Genomic DNA, 27907 nt, shown 5'->3' on the forward strand with positions numbered 1-27907 from the left:
CCGCCTGTGCCGCAAGCCAGGCTGTCCCTTGTGTCTGGTCCCTGTTGTGTGTCCGTGGACACTTCTGTCCATTCCCGACGCCGCTGTACCTCATTCTGTGGACCCAGCCCTTCCCAGGCAGCTGCGGGCAGGCCGCCTGCGAGGCCTGCCCTCATCACACGGGTGACCCGGAGCAGGGTTCTTTACTCAGAGCCCCGTGCCTTCGTATCCCCATCAGTAAGAAGAGGCTACCAGAGAGCATTTACTTTGTTATCCTGAGAATTGAATGAGTGGATATGTGTGCCATGCTCGGAGCAGTGTCCTAAGCATTTGCTGCTCGTACTCCTCTCATCATGTTTATTGCAGGTGGTTATTCCCCGTCACCTGCGGTTCTGATTTTTGACATGAGTCATTATTTCCAGGGCGCTGCAGGGAGAAAACCCGTGTTTAATGAGATTACATGCCTTTAATACGATTATGTTTTTTTGGAATCAAATAAATCAAATCTCATCCCCTAGATTCTTAAATTAAGATTTGCCCAAAGTCCTGTCTGTTGAGAGTGAGGTACACCGGGGTTTGGTGCACACGTGCTCAAAAAGCAGAATCATTCAGTCCTCTTTTTGGTTCGTGTTGGGGATGATTCTGGTTTAATTTCCACCTTCCTCTGGCTTAGATGCTCACACTTTCTCGATCTGGAGAGCAGTGTCTGCTATGGAATGAGGCAGGCTTCAGCTTTGCAGGCTCTTGTGTCAGGGGCTGGGTGCACAGCCACACAGATGGGGTGTCTGGCCACAGCCCCGGGCACTTGGGGTGGGACAGGGGACAGGGTAGAAATGGGATGCGGGCTCTGCTTGCTGGACGTGAGCTCCCACCATGCCTCGTGGGACGGACATGGGCTGTCCTCAGCTCCCACTGTGGGCTGTCCTCCTGGGCCCCGGGGCTGGTCGTGGCTGCTCCAAAGCCAGCAGCTGTCACTGGCCCATCAGTCTGGTCTGTGTGAGTCCCTAGTCCGGGGGGGTCTGAAGCTGGAAAATGGAGTAGCTGTAAATCAGTGACTGGGAACTCATTTGTTTTGGGGAGTTTGCTACGATTATGGAGCCAAAACCTGTCCCCTGTCCCCACCCTGCTGGCCCCATTCTGATTTCCCTGGCAGTTCTCAGGGAATGCCACGATCCCATTTTGATAAGTATAACCAAAGCATCTCTCTGGTGCCACCTGGCCCTCTTTTTAAGGCTGAGATCCCCAGCATGCTTTTATTTCTGTTTAAAGTGCACAGGAAGCATTTTGGCATCGGAATTCTGTTTGGCTCAGGACACGGATGCCAACAAGTATGACTTTGGTGGGGAGGTGAGGGGCAAGCGCAAGGTAAGCAAGCCATCTTAGTTGGCTTATTTGCATCTTTTTTCTTTTTCTCTCCTTTTTTTTAAACTCAGGAGAAAACTACACAAACCCTGGGGTTTAGTTGTCCTGTGGCCATACTGGGGGAAAGGAGGATTTCACCCCATTTTGTACTCTGTGTTCTTGACGATTTTGTTTGGAAAGATGCTACCTCTTTCATTCCAATCCTTTTAAGGGCTGCTCTCTAGCCAGGCCTGGCCATGACTAACCCTGGTGTGGACAGGGCAGGCTTGGCCGCAAACGCACAGTCAAGTGAGTCAGCCTGGCGGCCGGTCCTGGTATGCGGGGCTTCTGTGGTTCGGCCGGGCTGCTATTCCAGCTCACCGTTGGGATTTGGGTGATGACTCCCGAGATGCCAAGCCTGCCTGTCCTGTGCCGGGGCAAGAGGAGAAACATTCACCAGCCTCCAAAACCCTGTGTTCCGAGTGCTTACTCAGCCAGATTGTACCAGACAGGGCCCCGGGATCTCCCCCAGAGGTTTGCTTGAACAGTTGATGCTGATGTTAGAGCTTAGTCGAACATGACTCTCAGCGACCCCTCCCCCCTTGACATTTTGGTGCCTTCCTATTTTCTCGAACACACATTAGTCATTCCAAAATATTATGGACCTGTCATCTTCCCACCCAGCTCAACATAAATAAATACAGCCCTCACTGGGCTGTCCAGCAGAGAGACACCTAACTGGGCAGCGGCAGCTTTTAGGTGAATGATGTCTTTGATCTCTTGGTTATTCTCAGGTTTAAGATGCAGCTGCTGGGTGTTCTCTCCTCAGACTGTGTTTGGGTGAACCGGTGCAGCTGGTAGCTCCCAGGACTTGGAAGGGTGTCAGGCCACGGTGTCAATATGGGAGATGCTAAGAGACGGGTTACCGGCTTTGCGGTCACGTCTAGGTTTATTGTGAGCCTTCAGTGGTCTCTCCATGCTCTGCACCTCAGTTTCCCCGTCTGGAAATTGAGTATAAAAAATGTAATTCATGTGGTGCTTTTTTTTTTTTAATGAATATATATTAGGATTCTTGTGGTTGTAAGAGTTAGAAATTCAACTCAGACTGGCTTAAAGAGAGTGATTATTGTGCACGTCGCTGGACTGAGCAGGGCTGGCCCTGGGTGTAGATGGCCATCGGCAGTGTCCAGCTTGCATCCTGCCAACTTAGCCCCGAGTGGAGAAGGAGCTGCTCCTTCCCATCAGCTGCAGCTCTAGTCTGGGGGCCGATGCTCTGTGACTTGGATGGGCTGGCTCGCCCACTGCTGTAGGAGGGGTGTTCTGTGCCGACCGGCCAGGCTTGGGTCACTTGTTGATCCTATGATGATGACTCCCTCAGTAAAAACTAGGGTGTGTTCATCAGAAGAAGGGGGCACAGATGCTGAGCCAGCGGAAACAGCAGATGCTCTCCGAGAAAGCCGCAGTCTTTCTGTGTGCTCCTTATCTCCCTCGGGGCTGTTTGGATGTGGCCGTGTGCCTCTTCTCCCCTCCAGATCATTTTTTCTCTAGCGGGCTTCTCGCCCTGTCCCTGGATTTAGAGGCTCGTTGACATCCTGCTTGTAACAGACAGGCACCGGCGACTCTTGAGTGAAGAGATGCTGGCACCCATTCCCCCTCGCAAACCCTGCCATCCCCACGCTAGCGGGGAAGTCTGGCCTTCACAAGGCTGCAGAAAGCACAGGCGTAAAAAGGCGTGTGGTCACAAGTCACAGTTTTGCCATGACCTGATTTAAATGTGGCATTAACATGCTCTTCTTCTACAAATGCAACCAGAATTCACACCTCCTCCACATTTAAGCCCAGACAAGGAAGTAGTGTGAAATGAGTGTGCGCCTCTGGACCCTCCCTCGGCTTCAGGTCCCAACTGAGGAGTGACTCATTCGGAAACCAAGAAAATCACAGGGCCCCTAACTTTGCAGAAATTACACACTAAAGGATAAAGAGGGGTACCCTAGTGCCCGTGGCCAAAGAAGTATTCACTCGATGCAAGTCAGTCTGAAAGGACAGCCGTCTCTTTTTGGAGTCACTTGGAGGAGTGACTTAATACACAGACCTAGGACCAGAGAATGAGTTGTTTGAACTTCTTGTTTGAAAAATAGGGTTTAGTTTTTGGTTTTTGCCTATGGAAACGTAGGCACCGATTTCATGTCCTCAGATGGAAAACCTGCTCTTCTCTTGAATCCCAGCAAGGGCACAGGGTGAAGAGAACAACACTGACTTTGAAACTGCCAGGTCAGCTGGGAGTTGAGGGGTGCCCAGAAGTTGGGAACCCCAGCTTTGCCTTTTTTTTTTTTTTTTAAGTTTCTATTGAAGTGAAGTGGAACCCTGGCCTCATTTCTGGCTCCCTTTGCAAAGACAGAGCCAACCCCACGGCTGGCAGAGTTTCCTGATTGGGATGAGCCATGGATTAGCCATTGGGAGGTTGGGGTCTGAATCCTAGACCCTGGAAGGGCTGCTCCTGAGCAGCTCTGTGACCCTGGGCAAGTCATTGCTTCTCCACCGATGGGGGAGCTTCACGATGCCCAGCCCTCAGGTTGTCAGAAATGAGAACATTACTGTCTTAGCACTCCACTGTGTGACCCACGAGCATGAAAAGGCAGCCTGGCCAAGGCGGAGAGCAGAGTGAGGAACATGGAAGGGGCGTGTGTGCTTGGGCACCCCCTGCCCCTACTGCGAGTTTCCGTGAAGCCCAGCTCTGTGTTCATTTGTATAATGAATTAGTGAGGTGGGTGAGAGGGTGAGCATGTGTGTGTGTGTGTGTGTGGTTGGGGGACAGCAGGAAGGGAGGGAGGAGAAGAATTAGGAGGCTGGCCTGCCGTTGTAGAGAGGTGGGAGTGCCACCTTTTCGAATGGGCTTAACTAGTATAAGGAACTTCCCAGAAAAAAACATTTTAAATTCTCCTTGTGCTGTTCAGTCAAGGAAAACAACAAAAGAAGAGGTTCCCCTAAATCCTCCGCTCATACACACCCTATTGTTGCCAGGTGCTCTTTGCCTCTTGAAATTCTGCTCCAGAGCCAGCCAATAGCATGCAGTCCTTCCCCTATTTCCTAGGTAACCAGCAAGGGCATCTTTCTCCTCCTTCCCTGAACGGTCTCGATAGGGCCTTCTGAGTCTCCCCTTCCCCCTTTTATTGTCTGTCCTCATTTTGATTCCTGGAATGTAGAATACAGAGGGCACCTCAGAAAATCCTTGAATTTGTGAAGTCAAAGACTGTTGGGAGGTCATGCCTGCCATTTCCCTGAAAAGCACTTCATTTACCAAATATTAATCAGATTAGAATGTACATCATCCTGGGCAAGTTGATGGATTATTGCTGTTATTTAAAAAATCAGAGTGTCAGAGCATCGGGGAAGCTCCCGGATCTGGCCAGAGTTGTCATTTGAGGGGGAGAGGTTGCCATCCTCGGGTGCCGAGGGCCCTCCGGCCTCTCCTGTACATGCACGCTACTGTGCATCCCAAGCCACCGTCCGTCTCCACAGTTCTTTTCCTCTCCCTGAACTGAGACTCCGTCCCCACTCAACATTAACTCCCCATATTCCGCCCGCTGGCAACCATCTTTCCATTTTCAGTCTCTCTGAATTTGACTGTCCTAGGTACTTCATAGAAGTGGGCTCATGCAGTATTTGTCTTGTTGCGACTTGTCTTACTTCACTCAGTATCATGTGCCCAAGGTTCCTCCGTGTGGTCACACGTGTCAGGAACTTCTTCCTTTTTGAGGCTGACCAGTATTCCATTTTTTGGATAGATGACATTTTGCTTATCCGTTCACTCCTTAATGGACACTTGGGTTGCTTCTGCCCTTTGGCCATCGTGACTAGTGCTGCTATGCCCATGGGTGTGCAGATCCTCTCCTGCTTTGGGGGCTTTTGAGGAAATGATAAGACGCTGAGGAGGGGTGGGGCCTGTGAAGCCAGAGGAGCTGAGGATTTGGGTTCCCACACCCAGCTGCTCAGCCTCACAAGGATGTTCCTCGACTCCCAGAGGCTCAAGACTCCAGTTGTGTAAAGGGGTCGTACAACCCACCAGGCTGGGGTGCAGGAGCCTTCAAGATTATGGGCCCCAGGGCCTGGTGCTGGGACTGTAACCTCACGTATGCTCCTTTCCAGGACATGGCTGATGGGCCGTGCCGGGAGAGGGGCCCCCAGCAGTGGGACAGAGGCCCACCTCCTCAATCCCTCTGCACCTCAGTCTGCCCTTCTGTAGAATGCAGACGCTAGGCCAGGTCAGCATTGCCTGAGCTGCAGGATACGGGGGTGGCTTTAGATGGGATGGGGCGGTGAGAACATTCTTGTTGACATCAGCTCCGGGCAGCCTGACGTGCTGTCCTTCACGCCTCCCTCACGTCCCTGCACCCTTCTTTCCCAGCACATAGCAGGCCTCTCTCCTGGTTGTTCCCTCATCACGTACACATTCACACTTGCTTATTTACACTGGCTTGTATGCTTAGAGGGGTAATGAGACCCCTTTTTTTTTAATTTGAAAATAATTGCAAATTTATAAGAATTTGGAGAAACAAAAATAGTATAAAGAACACCTGTTTACCTTTTACCTGGTTTCATCTTTTAACATATTATAGCCCATTTGCTTTCTTATTTATGTTTCCCCTCTGTACACACACACACACACACACACACACACACACACACTACACACACACTTTTTTTCTGGGTAAGTAGCATCCATCCTGTTGCTTTGCTCCTATACGCGTCAGCACGCAGTTGCTAAGGATCAGGCATTGGCTTTCATGGCCCCAGGGCAGCCGTCCACTCCAGTGTGGGTTTCTGCTTTTGCTGTTCCAGTTTGTCCGTCAGCCCAATAATCTCCCTTCTAGCGTATTTCCCCCACCAGTACAAAATCCAGTCTGGGGTCAGGTAGTGTGCCTTTAATTGTCGTGTCTCTCTGGCCTTCGTGAGTCTGGAACATTTTTCCACAGCCTTTTTTTTACAACAGTGACATTTTTGAAGAATGCAGAACCTCTCCTCCTTTGTTTTAATAAAATGTTCCCTATTCTGTCTTTGATGTTTTCTTTGTGATTACATGGAGGTCATGCATTCCTGGCTGGACTGTGGTGTGGGTGGTGTCATGTCCTTTTCAGTGTGTCCCACCTGGAGGCACGTGATGTCCCCCTGGACCTCATGGGTGACATGAATATTGGTTACCTGGCTGCGGTATTGCCCCGTCTTTCCGCTGTATAATTGCTTTCTCTTTTCTTTACAACGAATTTGCAATCTGTGGGGAGACACTTAGAAATAATGCAGATATGCTGTGCCTCATTCCAGTGCCCTGGGAGCTGGCATCCAGTGATGATACCTGCCCGATCCAGTCTTTACCAGACTGGTGGCAAAATGTTGATTTTCCAATGTCAGCACTCTCTCTGTGTTTAAAAGTCAGCCCTCAGCATTCCACTGTAAGCGAGAGTCCTCCCTTCTCCCCATTTCTTTCTTTATCAGTTCTTGGCACAGACTCAAGGATTTCAGTTTTTAGTGGTTTATATTTCATTACTGATTTAATTCATCTGATGCTCAACTTGTCCCAGACTTGGCCATTGGGAACCCTTTTCTGCTGCCTGCTGTGTCCTTGCGCTAAGCTCCCGTCATTTCTTTTGAGCAATCCTTCTACTTTCTGGCTTGATAAGGTATTCTAGGTTCATCCTGGGACGGGTGGGGAATGCCCATCCACGGGATGAGCCACTTCTCTGACAAACCCTGCTTCCTCTCAGTGGACAGTGGTGTTAGATAAGGCCAAGATCTGGCTGCCAGAAGTGCAAATGGCTACCGCGGTGCTTTGCTTTTTGGCCCTTTCAATGGACAGATCTAGAAAACAGATGCGTGTATATACACAAAATATACATTTACTTGTGCATGCACATACATACGTACAGACATGCGTATGCATATACGTATTTTAGAAGTCACGAATGCATGCCAATACCGCCAGTATTCATACCAATGCAGAGCAGTTCCCAGAGGGTTCTTCCTTGCCTTCCCCCATTCCAAATCTGTGTGTCCCTTCTTCAGCGAGAGCCTTGGCTCCCAACAATGTCAACATGTTCGTGTGCTCAATCCTATAATACATCTTAAAAAGCTTCAGTTTGTTTATTGTTTAATAAACAAGAGTTCAGGATGGTTTGCAATCCCCCCAACCGTGCATACTTCACCTGTCTCCCAACCGAGGGTATAGAGTCGAGTATGGTGTGCTTAAAGCTCCTTGGATTAGTCTGCCCTTTCTTTGTTCTTTATTCCCCGTCAGAGTAGGTATTGTATTCGTTTGAAAAAAACGTTCGTCCTTTTTTTTTTGGGGGGGGAGTGCAGTTAGGGTTCTTCCTTCCCAGTTTTACAGATTTAATTTCTTTTCTTTTTTTACTATATGGATTATTAACAAACTTAAAACCATGCAAAAGGGTATGTTCAAGAAGTGTCCCTTCTTCCATTTTCCATCCCATATTCCCCTTCCTCTGGTAGATAACCAACTTGATTGCTTTCTGGAATATCCTTCCCACGTTTGTTTTCTTAAGAAAATGCCGATCTATAAATGTTTTCTTATTCTCCCTTCTCTCTTACTCGCAGGGTAGCACAGTCTATGCGCGCTCTCTTCTCTTGGCTTAGCGGCTTCTATGGAAATCACTCCATATCAGCTCACCGCAGTCTTCCTCGTTCTGTCTTACAGCTGCGCTCTGTGTGTGTGTGTGTGTGTGTACCAAAGTTTATTCAACCGATCTTTATGCTTGGACAGTTAGGTAGTTTCCAATATTTTGCAATTATAAGTAATACTTCAGTAAATACCCTTGTGTGTGTGCATTTTTATATTGTGAAGGGGTGTATCTTCCAGATAAATCCCTGCAAGTGGGATTGCTCAGTTGAAGGGTATAATGGTGATTTAAAGTTTCCCTTTTTTTTTTTTTTTTTAAAGATTTCATTTTTTTTAAGTAATCTCTGCACCCTGTATGGTGCTCAGACTCACAGCCTCAAGATCACAAGTCGCACCCTCCACCGACTGAGCCAGCCGGATGCCCCTAAAGTTTACTTTTAAAATGTATTTAAATCAAAAGAAAATAAAAGTGAGATCGGATAAAATGATGAGGTAAATAACAAATAGTACAGGCGACACATAGACCTGGCAAACATCCTAGAGACGGGCAAATGACTGAAGTGGGAGCAAAACTGAGCTGGGTTGTTGCCGCAGTCCCTTCAAATTCCAAAATAGAAACCCAGATGGGATGGGGGCTTATGGTATACTGTAGCAGGTTCAGATGGAGCCCCTGGGAATTCATCGTCAGAGCTGAGTCCTGGCCTCAGTGACCGTCCATGGAAATCCATGCACGCGAGCCCACTGATCTGCTTTCCTGGGTGGCGGCAACATGGCGCATGTACCCTGGCAGGGAGCAAGCCTGCACCAAGACAGGCATGTATCAGCAGGGCGGTGTGGGAGTGGGGGCCCAGAAGGCTCTGCAGAACAGTGCCGGTCGTTGTTGTCTGGCATAAAGAGGAGGTTCACTTCGACCCTGAATCACCAGGAGAGGAAAGGTCAAATCTTCTTTGGCATGCTCTTTTAAAGATGACTGTGGAATGCATTTTAGAATGGTGAGAATCTAGAGAGACCCTCTCCCCAAAAACTTACTACCCCCCCCCCCGCCCATGCCCACATGGCATTTCGCATACAGTTTCAGGGAGTTGACAGACGCTAGGTAAGAATCACTACTTTTAAGAGTTGTTTGGACAAAATTGTGAAAAAGAAGAGGGCAGGGGAAACCTGCGTTGGCACTGGAAAAACTGTTGTACGTTCATCTAGAGAATTAATCCCCTTGGAGCAGCTCGCTCTATAGCTGTGCTGGCTGGATGAGGATAGGGAGGGTGGGATACGGCTGTAGGAACCAGGGTGACAGAACCGAGGTTCAGAAACCTCACTGTGTGTGGAGAGATCCCCGTGGGCCTGGTCCTGCACGAGGAGGGACCCAGGAGTGGGCAGAGCAGCAGTCCTGGCTTTTGCTGCTACTTTTCTAGCTATATTAATTTGTCACTATGCTTCTGGGTTTCTGTTTCCTCATATACAGTGTGCAGGACTAAACCAGTAGTTTTTAGCAGTTCCATGTGAAGCTCCAGAATTCTAGAAAGGAGTGCAGGAGGAAACCCGCGGCCAGGGACGTTTGGGAACCCACCTACCCTTTACCCAGAGCAGCTCTGCTCCCATCTGTGGTGGTGTGCCGCGGGAAATTGTCACTCAAAATTAATATGCCACTCCTTAACTGAGTTTGGTGAGCCCTAGACTGGATTATCTTTAGCGGCTGTCTGCTCCAGAATTCTGATTGTCCAGGGAGATTAAAAAGGAATAACCACGTCACAGCAGGCGTATTCTCCAGGCTAAGGCACTAGGGCTTGGCCCTGTAGCCTTGGGGAGTCCTTGGAGCTGAGTTCCTGCCTTGTCAGCCGGGATGGGAGGGAGGGGAGCTCGCAGCAGGACAGGAGGTGTGTCAGAGGTCCCAGGGTGGAAGCCCGAGGCTGGCACCACAGTCCTGCTTGGTAGTCTTCAGAGCTTTTTGATGGCATGTTCTTTCGGTAAACACAATCAAATAAATGTCATTTAAGCACACATCTCCCCAATATAGTTACATTTATTGTAAATTACACATATTGTATTGCTGTGCCAAGGTTAGATACAGTCACAAAACAAACAAAACAGATTGTTTAAAGATGAGGATAATTGAAAATAAGAGAGGTACTGCCCCGTGAATCATCTCCTCTCCCCGGTGGGGGCAGACTATCCGCACCGCCAAGAGGTCAGGCTCGTCGGGAGGCAGCTGGAGGAGGGCGGTGGGGGTGAAGGTGCAGGCGCAGGAAGGAGCAGTGGTTCTCAGACAGCAGTCTGCGCCCCCACCAGCTCTGCCGAGACCATGCTGCTCAGACTGCTGTTTACTCAGTAGCTCCCTGTGAATTGACTCACTCGGTTTTTTTCCCTTAAATTTCGCCTTCTCCTGTGCAGTGATGGCCACAGAACAGGTTTTCTGTGCGGTTAGAATCTTTTAACGCACATTAAAATAAATAGAGAATTATGCAAATAGAACATTTGTCCGCACTGCACTTGAACCTCATGGGTCAGCCCCCACCTGTGTGATGGCCCCGTGGGAGGCTCCAGTGCACACTGGGAGGAAGGGGCTGGTGGTCCGGGACCGGGTGGATGGGTGGGTGGTGCACTCCTCTGTGCTGGAGGACAGTGGCAGGCGCAGCCGTGCCTAGTGAAGTTTCAGAGGGTGGTGGGCACGCGCTGCCTCCCGTGAGAATGCTGTGCACACTGAGCGCAGACTGGGTGGGGCCCCGGGCCACCCGCTACGTGTCCTAGTGGCCGTGCGTCACTGCCAGCCCTGCCTGCCACCAAAGCCTCCCACGCTGGGCTAGCCCAGACATCCATCTGTCCATCCCGTTAGTGAGCACTTGCCGTGTACCGGGTGCTGGACTCGACACTAGAGTTCCTGTGGAGAGCAAGACAGAGAAGGCGGCTTCTCTTATGAAACCCCATTCTAGTGGGGAAAGGCAGGCAGCACACAAACCACAAGTAGAAAATAGGAAATGCAGCCAATCATAAATGCTATAAAGTAAAATCGAGATAAGAGGGGAAGGATCAGATTTATCCAGAAGAATTCCAAATAATTTACGTAGCTACTCCCTCCAGGAGATAGACCATAACTCCTTGCTCCTTAAGTATGAGCTGTGCTTAATGACTTGCTCCCACAGAGCGTGCAGTGAAAGGAGGAGGGAAAGTAACTTTCTGGTGGAGGAATCTGACCAGCATTCACTTGGCCAAGTGGTGCAGACTTGACGTTGGCGGTGGTTGGGCTGCGTTGGTAACCTGCACCCTCGCTACGGTGGACTGCGAAGGGTACTTGCCCTGTATGGGCTTCCTCCCAGAAACCTGTACCCCAGTCTAATGATCAGGAAACATCAGACAGACTCAGATTGAGGGACATTCTGCAACATAACTGACCAGTTCTCTCTCCTTAAACCGGAAGGTCACCAGAAGCAGGGAAGTCAAAAACTGTCCAGGCAAGAGGAGCCTGAGGGTACATGATGACTAGATGTAACATGGTCCCCGAGACGGGATCCTGGAACGGAAAATGGACAGTAGGGAAAAACCTAAGGAACTATGAACGAAATAGGGATTTTTGCTAATAATTTAAGGAGGTAAAGGAAAAACCAGTGCATTGGGAGTCTGAGAAGACATCTCTGAGGTGGTGGCATTTGAGCTGGGCCTTGAAGGATGTCATTGAGTCAGGCCAGGGTAGGGGAGACCCAGGGTGAAAGCATTCCAGGCAGAGGAAGCAGCCGTGTAAAGACCCTCGGGCAGAAATCAGCTTGGAAGAAGCTCAGCACAGGTGGAGAGGAGTGCTGGGGGGAAGGCCAGGCAGCAAGGTCAGAGGTGGAGAGGGGCCAGGCTACACAAAAGGCTGCCTCAACACTGGGGACGGCATGTGGGTTTCATATCCGGTGGGATGGGAATGCAGTGGAGAACTCTGACCAGAAGGGCAACCTGAGCTAATTTCCACTTAAACTCACTTGGGTCTGTGTGGAGAACAAACCAGGGGGTAAAGGAAGGCAAAGCCAGCTGGGAGGCCTCTGCACGAGTCCAGGGGAGGATCATAGATGGCGGGGGCCGTCCAAGTCCCGGGAGTCCTCCCATCCCTCCAGATACAAGTGCAGCTTCACACATCAGCGTCCTTTTCCCCCACATCTGTCTCCTGAAGATGGGGGAGATGACTTGAACTCTGGGTTCCAAGAACTAGCTGTTTGAAGGTCCACACCTGCACGTCGGAGAACTCGGACCAATAGCTGACCATCTCTAACTGATCTCTGTTGGTTCCTACCTTCTTCTGAAAACTAAAAACGTACACCATGCTTATGTCGGTTGCTACAAGTGGCCCTTATTTAATTGGGAAAAATACAGCGAGGTTCCTAACCTCCCTCTGCCTTCTGGAAGTTGTCAGGCACGTCAAAGCCTTTTCTAGAGTGTAAACAGTTTGAGAATCTTCTCAGTGAATTTGGTTATGTTTTATTAACCACATATCATTTTTTTCCTCTGCTGCCTCAACTCCTCTGGGAAGGAAGTGTGGTGTCAATAAAGTAAACTAAGTGCCTTAAAAAACATCGTGAAATAAAATAAATTACTGCAATTTGCACTTTTTTATTAAAATCAGGGCCACATTTCTTGGCGTTGCCGAGATGAAAGGAAAGAGAGGTTCTGGCCTCCGTCTTCTTTCTCCCCAGCTCGTTGCTGATGCTCTTCTCACTGCTGGCGCGCCCTTGCTGGACGCTTTGGGAGCGGTCTACTTGGCCTCTGTCTCTGGGATAATGTGTCTGTAAATCTAGGGCTGTGAAGCCCTCCAGGCTCATCCCCGTCTCTGTATTTGCTTCTAGAGATAGAGATGGTGATCATGGAGCGCGGCAAGCTCCCTGAGTTGGCGGCCAACACCTCTGTGCAGGAACAGAACACCACGGATGAGGAGAAGAGTGCCGCCGCCACGGGCTTGGAGAGTGCGCAGTGGAACAGGTGCCACCGGCGGGCCCAGCCCTCCTGCGCTCGGGCTGGTGCTGCGGGGGGCGGGGGGTGCCCGCAGGCCAGCCCACCAGTTGGGGAGAGGGCTGCTGCTCCATGGCTGGGATGAGGAGATGGGCTGAGCGGTGAGGGAGGGTGCCTTGGCTGGGGTACCCACCAAAGGTAACCCGGGGCCTCTTCCCGCCGCCCAGATGGCCTCTTCTGCCTCTCAGCAAAATTGTCCTGCTTCCTGCTTTTCGCTTCTCCAGCCCCTCTCAGGAGACCACAGGGGCAGAGCTGGCACTGAACTAGGGAGTGCTCACCCCTTGGAAAGGGAGACTGAGACATGGCGCCACCTCCCCCAAGCCCTTTGGTGGTGGGCCCTGTCCTAAAGGGTGTGGGCCACCTCACAGCCTTGTCCTGGCCGCCCCTGGCAGTGCTCTGCTGCTCCCAGGAAGGATCCCCTTGGAGGCCACATTTGGAGCTCCCTGTCTCATTCATTCACTGCCATGCTACCCTGCCGTCCGTAGGGCCTGCCCTCATGACTCAGCCAGCGTGATTTCATGCTGCTGTCCACCTTGGGCTTTTTGCCTGAGTGTTCATTTCATTGATGGCCTGCTGAAGCTACATCCTCTTAAACCTTCGAGATGCCACATTTCCTGGAAACTTGCTGCAGCACCACCCCTTCCAGAGTGGGACTGGGTGGAAGGCTTCCAAAGTGTGCAGTGAACTGTTAGGAGGACTTTTTCATTTCAGAATTATTTCCTTCCCGAGCGCCCCGCAGCACAGACCCCTGCCGTAACCTAATCCCACTGTAGTGCGAATAAACGCCCAGCAGCGGGGTTTCGGGGTTTCGCTGTGAGCCCACAAAGCATTCCCTTCCTGACCCCTCGGGGCAGAGTGGCTGAAACACACACACGCCCCATCCTATTTATGAGTCCAGCTTGGAGTGTTGGAGCACACCAGTTTTTCCCTCCACCTCTCTTTGCTTGGCACATGTTTCCGTTATCTAACAGTCAGGATTAATTTCTATCAGATGCACAAGGGAGCCGTTTTTAGTTGGGTTTAAATTAAAAAACACCCGAGTGTGGGGTGGGCTATCAGTTGTTGGAACTTACAAAGACGGTTTTGATTTTGTGTGGCAGCAAAAAACATAACTCCTGAAGCTCTGAAAATTCAGGAAATCATTCTAAACACAGAAAGGGAGGGGAAAACGACCTTTGTTGCTTGGCAGAGCGTTAGTGAGGATATGAATAATTGGAAAAACCACGAATGACTGGTGGGGGGGGGGTGCATCAGCAAATGGGGTTGCATCTGTTTTAATAGAATAGGAGCTGCTACTTTTAAGTGAATACTCTCAGGGTGTGTTGGGTTTCTTAGGATCTAATACATGGAAACAGCACCTATTTTACATGGTACGGTAATACTGTAGCTTGGCTAAAGGAAGAAAAATAACCATGTATTATTTAAAAAAGCGAACAGATGAAATGTGTTTGAATGTTGGGTTGAGACTTCTTTTTTCTTCCTGATTTTTTAGTAAAGGAGAGGGCTTTTCTTAGAGTTGATTGAAATTACTTCTTAACTTTCGGTGACTTTAACTGGCATCTTCCACCGTGTGGCTTATAATGGAAGCTGATCCTTGTACCTTGAGTTGGCCTCACACACAGCTTGTGGCCCTGGGACCCTTGGGCCGGGGCCCACCTTGGCTCTGAGACCACATGCCAAGGAGAGACTGGCCCAGGTGGAAAGTTGCCTTCTCCTTTGCGAAGGTATTGAATTGTTGGTTGTCAGCAACACTGCCACAGGCTTCTCTCCTCCCAGTTCGGGGCCCTGAGCAGGGAGGAGGGTGCTCTGGAGGAAGGAGGGGCCAGTGTGTTCTCCCCGACATTAATTGGATCTTGACATTGGTCCACTTGTCTGAAGACACAGCATAGTACAAAGTGGAACTATTCTCCTATTCCTCGTACCATGGGCTGTTGTCTGCACTCAGGGTTAAACACAGGCCTAAGAAACAAAAAAATGTCTAAAGCATTCTTTCTTTTCTTAAAAAAATTATAAAAGTAACACACATGCAGAAAATGTAAGAACATTTTGAAAAAAGCATAAAGAAGGGAAGAAGGTCTCCATGATGCCAGCATTCAAAGGCAGCTGTCACTAACATTTCAGTTATTTCCTGCCAGTCATTTCTCAGTGGGAATTGTACCCTCCTTGTCCCCAATACTTACACCAGACCATGCCTGTCATTCGTCTTTTTTTTTTTTTTCTAATACCAAACCCCGGGCATCTTTTTCGCTTTGCTGTACACTCAGAAAACAAAATGCTAATGGTTTCACGCTACTTCATCTCCTAGAAGATGTTATGTCCACTCAGCCCTCCCTCTGCGACTGGGCGTTTGGTTATTTGCATTGCTCTCAAATGAAAATACAATCCACATTCCAGGTGGCTGGTTTACAAGAAAACGTTTTCTACTTCATCCCTCTCTTAATTTGGAAGTGTTATTGCCAGGCACTTGCAGAAACTCAGATCCACACCTGGCAAGACTATTCGTGCATCTGAAAGGTGCCCCGTCTGGGGCAGGGAGGATCTGGGGCCCTGGGGAAACAGCCCGGATGTGAATGTCCCCTTTAAGGAAGGGCTCTTCCTTTAATTTCCCAGCGTCATGTGTTTATTTGAAATGTTACAAGAACGTTTGCACTTTCTCTTTTGCACTTTGCAGTTTAATATTTTGAATCACTGCACCATTCATGGAATTCAAGTTTTTTAAAAGTATGAAAGGTGATGCAGTGAATAGTCTCCCCGTTTCTCTGCCACACCTCTCTACTCCCCCTGGACGGTGATGTTGATAGTGGCTGTGTGTCCTTTAGGGGTTACATGTGCCCTCGGTCTCTCCTCGAGGTGATCTGCTTTCTTGGCCTCAGCCCGGCCTCCACAGAGGCGGCAGCAGGCAGTCACGGGCTCAGAGCCTTCTGCCAATGGGCCAGACCCGTGCATATTCTGTTATCCTTGTGATGAAGAATCTTTCCAGGCCAGGCCCTTCACCTGGAAGGGCAGCATTTGGGGTGTGTAGTTTGCGATATTTGCAGCCACTCTCTAGACCTCTCCCACAAAGCATCAGAGGTGAACCCTCACATCGATTCTTACCCGTCAGGGAAAGTCAGTCCAAGAAGTTGCTGGGCCAGGACCTGCCAAAGTGGGCTCCTGGAGAAGTGCCCTTGGAATGCTCGAAATAGAAATCTGGTCCCAGCTCGCATGTGCGGGCACCCTTTGCACTGGGCACCTGGTCCTGTGCTAAATGCCTTTCCTTCCTCGTTTCACATTGAAGCCCCCTGGGAGCCCTTCCCGATGGGGAAATGGAGAGGTTCTAGGTAGCTAACCCAAGGGTTCGCGGCTCAGAAGAGGCAGAATCCGAACTAGAACCCAGGCACTCTGGCTCCAGGGCCCACGTCCTGAAATTGTTTGGACTTGTTGGGGCCTTTTCTGCTATTGTTAGCTTACTACGCCGCCCTGTTCTCTTCATCCTCTTTTTACTTTTCAAAGTGATGATGTCGTCCATCTGTTCTCTGCTGTGGGAGTGCCCCAAGAGCAGGGACTTTGCATCATTTACCCTCCGTGTCTGGAAGAGCTGGGCCACGATTGTTGAGTGATTAAGCAGTCCATTCCTCAGTTTCCCCTAGAGCTAGCTTCCCATGGGCAGAGCCTGTCCTCCACGCCCGGTGCTGGACGGGGCGCTCAGTGGACTCACTGCATGCTGGTGGCAGAGCTAGACAAGGCAAAGGCAGCCAGCGCTCTGTGTGTAGGTGGGAGAGGAGAGCTGTTCACTGTGTGTGCCGAGAGGCTCATGCTCGCCCCTCCTCTTTTCCAGACCCTTCCTAGATATGGTCTACCACGCCCTGGACAGCCCAGATGATGATTACCATGCGCTGTTTGTGCTCTGCCTCCTCTACGCCATGTCTCATAACAAAGGTAAGCCTCCTCGCCTCGCCTGCCTTCGGGGCATCCCTCTCTGCCTTGTGGAACCAAAAAAGAAAGCCGCTTTCCTTGAGGAATGTCCTTTCTGGTTTTGGCAAATTCCCACAAAACTTCTCTTCGCCTTGTTAGAATTTCTCAGGTGCTTTTGTGCAGACCAAAGCCACAGGAATTGGTTACTCAGGCAGTATGGGTGGGGTGGGGTGAGAGGGAAGGTGCAAGTGACTGTCTAACCCAGCATGACTCTATTCACGCTGTGGTTTGCTTTCGACCCCTGGCTTTTACGACTGGCTTAGTATCCGACCTCTCTTCCTAACATCAGAACTGAAATCAGTCAAATTGTAATCTTGGTTTTGCTATTTATGATAGCTGATGTTCTTGCCCTGGGTTGAGGGCTAAAATAGACTCTGGGCAGATTGGGTGGAAGCATAGGTTTCCTTTCTGAAGAAAGGTGTGGTTCTCTGGCTTCCCCCGTGGAGGCGGAGCGGTCAGGATCAGAGTCCTGGGGAGCTGATAGACCTGGTGAGGATTCATTCACTCACTTCCTCACTGGGCACCGCCGCTGGTGTATGCCCCCACCTGGCTTGACACGGGCAGTTTCTGAAACCCCCACATCAGAAGCTCTTCAGAGAGTCGAGAACATTCTTCCTGGCCACTGTCCAGACCTGACCTTGGCATAGATGAGACTTTGCGGCAAGTGATGTTTTAGTAGGTTTTTCATAAGCTGGGAGGTAGGTGAAGGTGGGTTTTACTAGACAGCCTATGTCTAGAGACATTTAAAAAGCACTCAAAATAATAAGTATTTATTCTTAAATCATTAATCCTGATAAATAAGTGGACTAGTGGCAAAAGAATATGTGGTGAAAAAAGCCTCACCTCCCATCCCTGTCCTCCACTCTGTTCTTTAAGGTGGTTCATCTTAGCATTTTCTTGTATGTCTTTTTAAAGGTATCCATGCAGGGGAGCCTGGGTGGCGCAGTCAGTTAAGCATCCGACTCAATTTCGGCTCATTGATGATCTCAGGGTAGTGAGATCGAGCCCCACCTCAGGCTCCAGGCTCAGGTCTGCTTGGGATTCTCTCTCTCTCTCCCTCCCCCCTACCCCCCGCCCTGCTCTTGTACCGTCTCTCTTTAAAGTGAATCAATCAATCTTTAAAAAAAAAATAAAAGATACCCATGCAAACCCAAGTATGAGTATATATGATTTTATTTCTACGACTGTCCCCCACTTAAACATTTATAGAGGTATCCCTTATTGTCTGTTCCTGTCCTGTTTCTCACATCATCATGTGTCCACACATCATTTCACGTCTCTGGAGAACTGCCTTTTTCTTTTTGTTTTTTTAAGATTTTATTTATTTATTTTGAGAGAGAGAGAGCATGCAGGGGGAGGGGCAGAAGGAGAGGGAGAGAGAGAGAATCTCGAGCAGATGCCATACTGAGTGTGGAGCCCAATGCAGGGCTCGATCTCAGACCCTGAGATCATGACCTGAGCCGAAGTCTTAACCAACTGAGCCACCCAGGCTCCCCTGCCTTGTTCTTTTTGATCCTTTGTCTGGCATCAGTTATTCTGCCGTCTTCCCCTATTGAACGGCATGGAAACTCTTCCCAGGATTTGCCCTTATGACTAGGATACACCCTGATGGCTCTTCTCAAGGTAAGTCATTGTGCTCACATGCAAGTCTGTAGACCCAACTTAAGACCTCTAAAAGGAGCCCAGCGGGCTCTGAATCCTGCTGACGTTTTCCTCCAGTCTCGTTCACCCCCATGTCTTCTCTGATCCCCTCCAGCTCCTGGCTTGGTGCGTGACACACAGGAGACCTTGGTTTCTGAGCGGAAACAGAACTCCATGAGACTGACCGGCTCCCGTCCAGGGATCGCCCACCACTCCCCTGGCCCCTGAGTTCTGTACTGTCTGCATCTGAGCTCCTGCTGGATGCATGCTGGAGACTCCTACCCAGGTGTTCCAATACCACCTTGAAACACTACGCTCATCCCCCTTCAGTATACCCTGACCTCATCACACTTCCTGCCATTTCTGGTTCAGTTGAAATTGCCAACCAAGGTTGAAACTGCCGTGACCTTTAGTTCCTTCCCTCCTTTGATCCCAGCGTTTAGTCATCAGGTTTTGTCAGTTCTTCATCTTCAGCCTGTCTAATCAGCAGAACTTAACTGAGTGTGACTTGGTGCCTGGTCCTAAACCAGATGCTGGAGGTGAGAACTGGAGGCATGAGAGCAAGAGAGATCTGGGCACGTCATTCCAGTGGCCATTATCACAGCCTCCCAAGGGGTCAAACATACCGGCCGTTTCATAATCCATCCTCCATAGCACTGCTAGGTGATCTTCCATAAGACTGTGTTGACGACATCCCTCCCCTGTTCAAAAACCCTTCGTGCCTTCTCTCCCTTAAACCCCACTCTCCTCTGCCTACCATTTTGAGTATCCAGATGGCACCCACCATGCCAGTTTGATCTGGTTCCTCTGACTTCCCTTCACAGACCCTTGGCTCTGGGTTCAAATTTTTATCTAGTGATAGAACTCTTCCATAGAGATAAACTTGGGGATGCTGTCATGGTACTCACTGAACTCTTTTAAAGTTCTTCTGGTTACAAGCAACAGAAACTACTTCTCATTAACTTAAGTAAAAGGGAAAGTCTATAGGAAGGCCCCTGGGGCAGCTCCCAGGATCCGAGAAGTTGCTGAAAAGCTGAGGGAAGGGCAGGAACCAGCCAGCTCTGGGGACTTCCCTCAAGGTAGATCGTGATTTGCCCCAGCAGATCCCCAGCTGGGAGTCTGTCTCTGTTCAGGTTTCCAGTTCTTGGGCACGAGATCTGATTGTTACAGGTTGGTGGTGTGTCTGACTCTGGAAAATGCAGTTATGGCTGGGGGTCAGGGTTACATAGCACAGACTTGGCCCTCAGGGGCTCAGTCCCTGTCTGGGACTATTCCCAAAGAAATGAGCTTCCTTGGAACCCTGGAAGCCACTGCAGTCAGTGCCAACATGCCTACCTATTCCTGGCTAGTCCTCTACGTTCTTGTATTCATTTGTGTTTCTTCCTGCCATTTTCTCTCCCCCAGTGTTATCACTAGCTGAAATTTTGCTTGCCTGTCAAGGGTGTGCTCAGAAGTGTTTTCTGATCCCTTCAGGTGATATTCACTTTGGTTGGTACATTCTAATGTGGCAGGCACATTTTATACATTGCTGAATTTGATTTGCTTAAAATTTTCTTAAGGATTTTTGCATTTATGTTTGAGAGTCATATTGGTTTATGGTCTTATAATTCTCTTGTTTTATTTGCTTTCAGGGTTACACTTGCCTTATGGAATAAATTTAGAAGTATTTCCTACTCCTGGATTGTACGGAGGAGTTTTTATAGAACCAGTATTATTTCCTCCTTAACTCTTTGGTAGAATTCACCAGTGAATCCATCTGGGCCTAGAGTTTCTTTGAGAGAGGGTTTTTTTTTTTTTTTAAGATTTTATTTATTTATTTGACCAGCAAGAGAGGGAACACAAGCAGGGGGAGTGGGAGAGGAAGAAGCAGGCTCCCAGCAGAGGAGCCCGATGTGGGGCTCGATCCCAGAATGCTGGGATCACGCCCTGAGCCGAAGGCAGACGCCTAATGACTGAGCCACCCAGGCGCCCCTGAGAGAGGGTTTTTAACTACTCAGGTTCTTCAATAGATACAGGGCTAATGAAGCTTTATTTCTTTTTGTGTGAGCTTTGATAACTTGTGTCTTTCAAGGAATTTGTCATTACATCTAAATTGTCAAATTTATTGGCATAGATTTATTCATTATATTCCTTTATTATCATTTTAATGTGTGTAGGATCTGTAGTGATGTCCCCTTTCTAATTCATGGTATTGATTGTTTAGGTCTTCATTTGCATTTTCCTGATCAGTTTGGCAGAGATTTAACAATTTCATATCCTGCTGATGCTCAAAGAATTGTCTTTTGGTTTCATTGATTTTTCTTTATTGTTTTTTGTTTGTTTGTTTGTTTTATATTTTATTAATTTCTCTTCTTTATTTCTTTTTTTTTTTTTAAGATTTTATTTATTTATTTGACAGAGATAGAAACAGCCAGCGAGAAAGGGAACACAAGCAGGGGGAGTGGGAGAGGAAGAAGCAAGCTCCCAGTGGCGGAGCCTGATGTGGGGCTCGATCCCAGAATGCGGGGATCACGCCCTGAGCTGAAGGCAGACGCTTAATGACTGAGCCACCCAGGCGCCCCCTCTTCTTTCTTACCTTCAACTGCCTACTTCAGATTTAATTTACTCTTCTTTTTGTAGCTTCTGAAGTTGGAAGCTGAGATCATTGATTTTTTAAAAATGATTATCAGTTTATTTTATTTAAATTAATGTATAGTGTGTAGTTGTATGAATTTTAGCACAGGTATGAGTTTGATCAGCACCACCATAATCAGGATACATTATAATTCCATCAGCCAAAAATTCCCTTGTGCTAGGGGTGCCTGGGTGGCACAATTGGTTAAGCATCCAGCTCTTGGTGTCGGCTCAGGGTCATGAGATTGAGCCCTATGTTGGGCTCTGTGCTCAGAGTGGAGCCCGCTTGGGTTTCTTTCTCCCTCTCCCCCTGCCAAATAAATAAAATCTTAAAAAAAATTCCCTCATGCTATTATTCCTTTTCAGTCATACCCTTCCCATACCACTCATTGATTTTTAAACTTTTTCTTCTTTTGCGATAAGAGTTTAATGCTGTAAATCTAAGCACTGCTTTTAGGTGCATGCAATAAATTTTGATATATGTGGTTTTATTTTTATTCAGTTTAAAATATTTTATAATCTCCCTTTGATTTATTCTTGTCTGTTGTATCATCTGTGTAATTTCTAGTTGTTTCTGTTATTGATTTTTCTCCCGGTTTGGGTTTTGGGCTCTGTCCTGGGTCATGGTTAAGTTACTTGGAATCAGTTTGATCCTTTCGAGGCTTTTATTTTTTTATTTTTTTATTTTTTAAAGATTTTATTTATTTATTTGACAGAGAGAGACAGCCAGCGAGAGAGGGAACACAAGCAGGAGGAGTGAGAGAGGTGAAGCAGGCCCCTAGCGGAGGAGCCTGATGTGGGGCTCGATCCCAGAACACCGGGATCACGCCCTGAGCCGAAGGCAGACACTTAATGACTGCACCACCCAGGTGCCCCTTGAGGCTTTTAAAAACTTTTTTGGTGCTGGTCCTTTGGTCTCGGGCTCACTTGGCCCCACTACTGAGTCAGTCCCTTTCTGAGGATTATACTTGATGGGCCATGGTTGGGCGGTCTTTCCATGCTGGCTGCTGGGAACAGGAACTTTTCTCATCCTGTGTTTGCCTGGGATTATTCCACCTGCTTCATTTCCGAAGGTCATTCCCTTCCCTCACATGCATGCGCAGAGCAGGACTTAGCTGACGCCTCAAAGGACCCCTCTCTAGCTCTCTGTACAGCCCCCTCCTCTCCGGTCCTCTCTCCTCTCAGTTCCAGTCATTCGGCCCATCTGAGCTCCAAACTCTGCCTTCTCATCTCAGAGAGACCTTGGCCTTTGTTGGGGGTTTCTCTCTCTCTGCTGAGACCTGGAAGCTCCCTCCAGATGGTGAACTGAAGCACTTCCTGGGCCCACTGCCTTCGTTTCTTCTCTCACCGGGCACCACCCCCTGCCCTCCGTGCTGCTTGTTGTCCTGTCCAGTGTGTCATAATCATTGTTTGATGTATTTTGTCCAGTTTTCTAGTTGCTTGAATCAGGAGGGTAAATCTAATCCATCTTGGCTGAAAGCCATGGTAGTTGAAAAAGTTTTATCATGGTCTAATCGATATACAATAAACTGCACACATTGAAAGTGTACACTTTGATAAGTTTTGGCATTTGTATACACCCAGGAAGCCATCACCACAGTCAAGACAGAGTACGTATCCATCACCCCAAATATTCCCTCCTGCCCCATTGTTACCCCTCCTACCTGTCTGCTCCTCACCCCTCTCCCCAAGCAACACTGAGATGTTCCCTCTCACTGTAGATTAGTTTGTCCTTTCTAGAATTTTATGTAAATAAAATCATGCAATATGTACTCTTTTTTTGGTATGGCTTTTTTCAATGTGCATAATTATTTTGAGATTCATGATGTTGTTCTGTGTATTGGTGGTTCATTTCTTCTTACTGTTGAAAGCAGTCCACTGTGTGAATGTACCACAATTTTTTTATCCATTCATCTGTTAATGGGCATTTGGCTTATTTCCAGTTCTTAAGCATACGCTACTAGGAACATTTATATACAAGTCTTTTATGGACATATATTTCCTTTTTTCTTGGGTAAATACCAAGGAATAGGATGGTTGAATCATTGATTACTGTAAATTTGTATGTTTTTAAGAAAAACTCCCAGGGACGCCAGGGTGGCTCAGTCGGTTAGAGCATCTCTTGATCTCAGGTCTTGATCTCAGGGTTGGGAGTTCAAGTTCCACATTGGACATGGAGCCTACTTTATTAAAAAAAAGAAAAAAACTGCCAAATTCTTTTACAAAGTAGCCGTATAATTTATTTCCCATCACCAGTCTATGAATGTTCTGGTGTCTTCACGTCCTTGCCTGTACTTGTATGCCCATCTTTTTAATGTTATCCATTCTAATAGGTATGTAGTAGTGTCCTATTGTGGTTTTCATTTGCGTTTTCCTAATGACTAATGATATGACTTTCTTTCTGTGTTCCTCATTTGCCATTCTGCATGTCTTCTTTGGTGGAGTATTGTTTCAAATCCTTCGCCCATTTTTTCATGGGTGGTTCATTTTCTTACTGTTGAGTTTTGAAAAATTTTTTATATGTTCTGGGTACAAATCTTTTATCAGTTGAGTATTGCAGAGATTTCCTCCCAGTCTGTGGCTTGTCTTTTCATTCGGTAACAATGTACTTTGAAGAGCAGACATTTTTAATTTCCATGGAGTTCCTGTGGCACTTTTTATATCTCATTTTCTCTCCCATTTTTTTCTCTCCCATTCTGGACTGCCCCGTTTCTGGAGGCAGAGACCACGTATCTCCCGATGGCCCCCTGCAGTACCCAACTTAGCGCCTGGCCCCCCGTCCGTGCTCGGCTGAAGTGTGCTGACTGCTCGCCTCTCAGCCTCGTGGCAGCTTGGCTGGACTGCTCTTTCTGGTGGCTTGTCCTTGGGACCTCAGCCGGGAAGGTGCTATCTTCAGGGTGAAGGTGCCAGGCTCCAGAGAGCCAAGGGGCACGTGGGTGAATCCTTTGTCATTCTGGTGACTGCCTTTCCTGATGGGCTTCCTTCCAGGAGCCCCGACCTGGGTGCCAGGGTGGGAAGTCCTCGCACCCTGCAGTGTTCCCTCATCCAGAGCTGTGCCCCAGAGGGCCAACCCTCTCCAGGTTGTGTGGGGCGAGCCTCCCTTTCTTTCTTGAGATCTCCTTCCCTCCCCCTCCTCCTCCTCCTCTTCCTCCTCGACATCTAAGAGGTTTCTTCTTAAAAGAGTGGAAGTATATAATTGAGGGAGTTTAATTCCTTCTTCCATTTCCTGCTGCTGCTGGTCTTTTATTTACAAACTCAGCCTTCTAACCAAGATTTTTTTGAAGCCTTATTTATTCGATGCCAGTTATTGTGGTTAATATTGAGAACTCAGTGGTGAACCAAACTCATGCTTTCATGGAGGTGAGTGTGGCTGCAGTGGAGGGAGCAATGCGAGAGGGGTGGAAGGTACAGGCAGCATGGCAGGTGAGCAGGGACCCGTGGCGGGGACCCGTGGCGGTGAGGAGCTTTGACTATATTCTGACGCAGCCGGAGCTCTCAAGGTTGTTCAGGCAGGAAAGCATTGTGCAATCTGTGTGACTTCCGTGTTTACCTTCTTTTGAAAGTGACTGCTTTGTCTAAAATCGCCTTTGGTTCCAAAAGACTGCGTCGATCCTGAAGAATTCGTGCTTGAAGTTACTCGGTTATTCATGTGGGCACGGCTGCATGCCAGGCAGTACGCCCAGTCCGGGGGCTACAAACTCCAGGCCCACTGAGTCTGGGATCGCTGTCCACTTGTCAGGGGGGCGGGTGGCGACAGGCAATGGTGAGCAGGGGTACTTTGAGAGATGGGCGGGCTGGCGCCAGCATGCAGGAAGTGGGTGGGCAGTGGCGGGGAACTGCATCCTACGGGCTGTGTGAGGGATGCTGAAGGTCAGTGCAGCCAGGAGCCCCCCTGACCTCGCTGCATCCCTTGGTAAGGGCTCACAACAGTTCAGCCAGAAGACGGGCAGGATGGAGAGAGAGGGGCAGGTGTGGGCAGTGGTGAGGAGGCAAAACTAAAGGGCTTTCTTGTCATTCAATAGGTATGTGCTGTACACTTACTATATGCAAGGCCTTGTTGTAGGTCCTAGAACAAGTCTGAGGAGCCTCCATCAAGTGAACAAGTGAACGAGAAGAAATCGGGTCGTGTAGTGACAAAGAATAAACCTGTGGTGGTGGGGTGTAAGGGTGACTAGCCAGGGCGGTCAGGGAGCACTGCCCTGAAGAACGAACATTCGAGTGGAGGTCTGAAGGGTGAGAAGAAGTCCACTTTGCCAAGATCTGGGGCAAGAGTGCTCCAGACAAATGGAACAGCATGTGCAAAGGCCATGAGGTAGGAAAGAGCTCACTGGTTTGAGGAGCAGAAAGCAGGCCAAGCAAAGTGATGCACTGACTAGCTGAGTAGGACCCAGATCTCAGAAGGCCCTGAAGGCCATGAAAAGGAGCTTAGATTTTATTCCAAGAGCAGTGGGAAACCTTAAAGCGGTTCTGTTGTTGTTGTTGTTGTTGTTGTTGTTGTTGTTGTTGTTTTTAAGATTTATTTATTTGAGAGAGAGAGAGTGGCTGAGCATGGAGCCAGACATGGGGCTCAATCCCAGGACCCTGAGATCATGACCTGAGCTGAAATCAAGAGTTGGTTGCTTAACCAGTTGAGCTACCCTGGCACCCCTGAAACCCTGAAGTATTTTTAAGGAGAAGAGTCACGTGGTCAGATGGACATTTTTTGAAGGTGCAGGCTGGCTACTGGATGGAGAGTAGATGAAGGAGGTAAGAGAGAGAGTTGCAAGAGGAAAAGTGGGAGGCCCGGTAGGAAGCCGTTGCAGTAGTCCAGGCAAGGGATAATGTGGGTTGAATCAGCATGTTGGCTGTAGAGCTGGAGAAAACTGGAAGGATTTACGATATGTTTTAGACCTGGGGCCAGGATGAACTGATGAATTGGATGTGGCAGTAAAGTGAAGGGGACACTTGGGCAGCTGTGCGGGGCTGTTTTTGAAGGTGGGGAGACAAGGAAAGGAGCAGGACTGGGGGAGGGGAGTCCTGCTTGGTTTGGATGGGAGTGGGCACCAAGGGAGGAGTCTAGGTGATGCCCAGGTCCCTGACCCTGCTACTGTGTGGCTGGTAGTGCCATTTCCAGAAACAGCGAGCATGGGCCATGGACCAGGTTTGGAGAGGAAGCTGGAGACTTCAGGTTTGCCACCTGGGGCCCAGGAGCCCAGGAGGCCCCAAAGGAACCTGCCTAGCACGAAGCTGCTGTCCGCTTTGTGCTCCAGTCCTGGCCTCTAGGCACAGGGTCTGTAATTGGTGGGAGTCTTTTGTTGGTTGTGGTGATTGGTCAGTCCGTTTTTTGGTTAGGCAACAGGCAGTTAGCTGCACTTAACCTTCAGCCTCTCTTCCCTAGATCTGTACCCTCCAAGCAGGGCCCCTAATGAAATGGTCTCTTTCCGATAGATTTTTCATCATAAGACAATTTTTACATAAAAGCAATGTTAATAAAAACCAAATGTTAGCTCAGGCCTTCCAGTAAATCATAATAGATTAGATGCTGCACCGAAATGAATATCCCACTGTGGAAAGGGTTGACCAGTTGGAGGAAGGCACTCGTTGTGATTCAATTGGGCCACATAATGAATTCTGGTTCATATCTGTAATAGCAAATGCAGCCTTCTCTCCTTTGTCAAGTCTGCAGAGGCCTGGCCCGGGGGGGGGGGGGGAGTTCTGCAGCTTTCGTATTCTTAAAGGTTCCCCCACTCCACCCACCACCCTCTTGCCCCATCCATTTATCATTGTTTACCCACGAGGAATCTCAGGCTTTTTGGGTTTGGTTTTGTTTTGCCGAGAAGTTACTGGAACACAGATGTGAGGTATGGGAAAGGCTGAAAGGTAATAGGATAAAAGGAGGCTTTCGCCATGCAGAGAGCTGGCAAACCATCATTTTGGATCTCGACTGACACATAATCAGAACTAGAAGTACATTGGAAATCGGCCCAACATCTGGTTAGCTTTCGAAATAGTTGGTCTATAGTTTTCCAAAGCTGGCAATGCTTGTGTGACTACAGCCAAGGAGACCTTGCGTGGTCAAAACAAAACACATTTTTTGCCCATCGTTTACCTGGTGCTGTTGTGGCCTCTTTGGCCAGGGTGTCTGTCTACGTCTTTTTATGTAGCTTTGGTCTGGGTCTTTTTGACCCCTCTCCTGGGTGGGGGCTCCTGTTAAGGAGGCTGAATCCAGGAGTCAGAACTTAGAGGGGAAGCTTAGGACTGGTTTCTGATGTCACGGAGCCACACCCTTCCCTTCTATTTTGGACTCTTTGAATTCGTTGGGAGTTCCACCCCCCGCCTTCCCCCGAACCCTGTGATCGCTGGGTGGAAGCGATGCAAAGGGAGGCCCTTTCTGAGTCACTTGGACAGAGCAGGATCTGACCCCAGCGGGAAGGGAACGAGGCAGCATGTGGTCTGCTGGAAGTCTGAACGTGCTAGCGCGTCTTCCCAGACCATGTGAAGTACATCTGGGTTTCTTTGGAATTTGTCTTCGGCACTTAAGGGTTGAAGCAAATAGGACAATATATTATCTGCATTGTTTATTTCAGTCGGAGGGAAATGGCTAGCAAAGAAACTCAATCAGGCTTGCAACAAAATCGGCCTTTCAGTGCCTAAAAACCTGTGTGTGTGTGTGTGTGTGTGTGTGTGTGTGTGTGTGTGTGTGTGTCTGTGCACACATGTGCCCTTTCCCTGTTCACATGCATATTCTTGTCATATTGTGACATCGACCTTGTTCATTAACAGCTCTCAGCCACT

The 27907-nt window shown here is 48.7% G+C and overlaps 1 protein-coding gene across 8 annotated transcripts in view; it reads left to right on the top strand.

Annotated features, from left to right (window-relative positions):
- CLEC16A (C-type lectin domain containing 16A) overlaps positions 1–27907 on the top strand; it is a 201227-nt gene that overhangs the window by 50072 nt on the left and 123248 nt on the right. For all 8 annotated transcript variants that reach the window (XR_003321956.4, XR_003321957.4, XM_026520320.4 and 5 more), the window contains exons 11-12: positions 12763–12895; positions 16743–16843. Coding sequence is in view for 6 of the 8 variants with exons in the window: in XM_026520320.4 (XP_026376105.1) it covers positions 12763–12895; positions 16743–16843 (234 nt within the window). In the remaining 2 variants the exon portion in view is untranslated. The remainder of the gene's footprint in view (positions 1–12762; positions 12896–16742; positions 16844–27907) is intronic.

The sequence above is a fragment of the Ursus arctos genome, unplaced genomic scaffold (genome assembly GCF_023065955.2).
Source record: "Ursus arctos isolate Adak ecotype North America unplaced genomic scaffold, UrsArc2.0 scaffold_2, whole genome shotgun sequence".
In the NCBI taxonomy this organism is placed as follows: Eukaryota; Metazoa; Chordata; class Mammalia; order Carnivora; family Ursidae; genus Ursus; species Ursus arctos.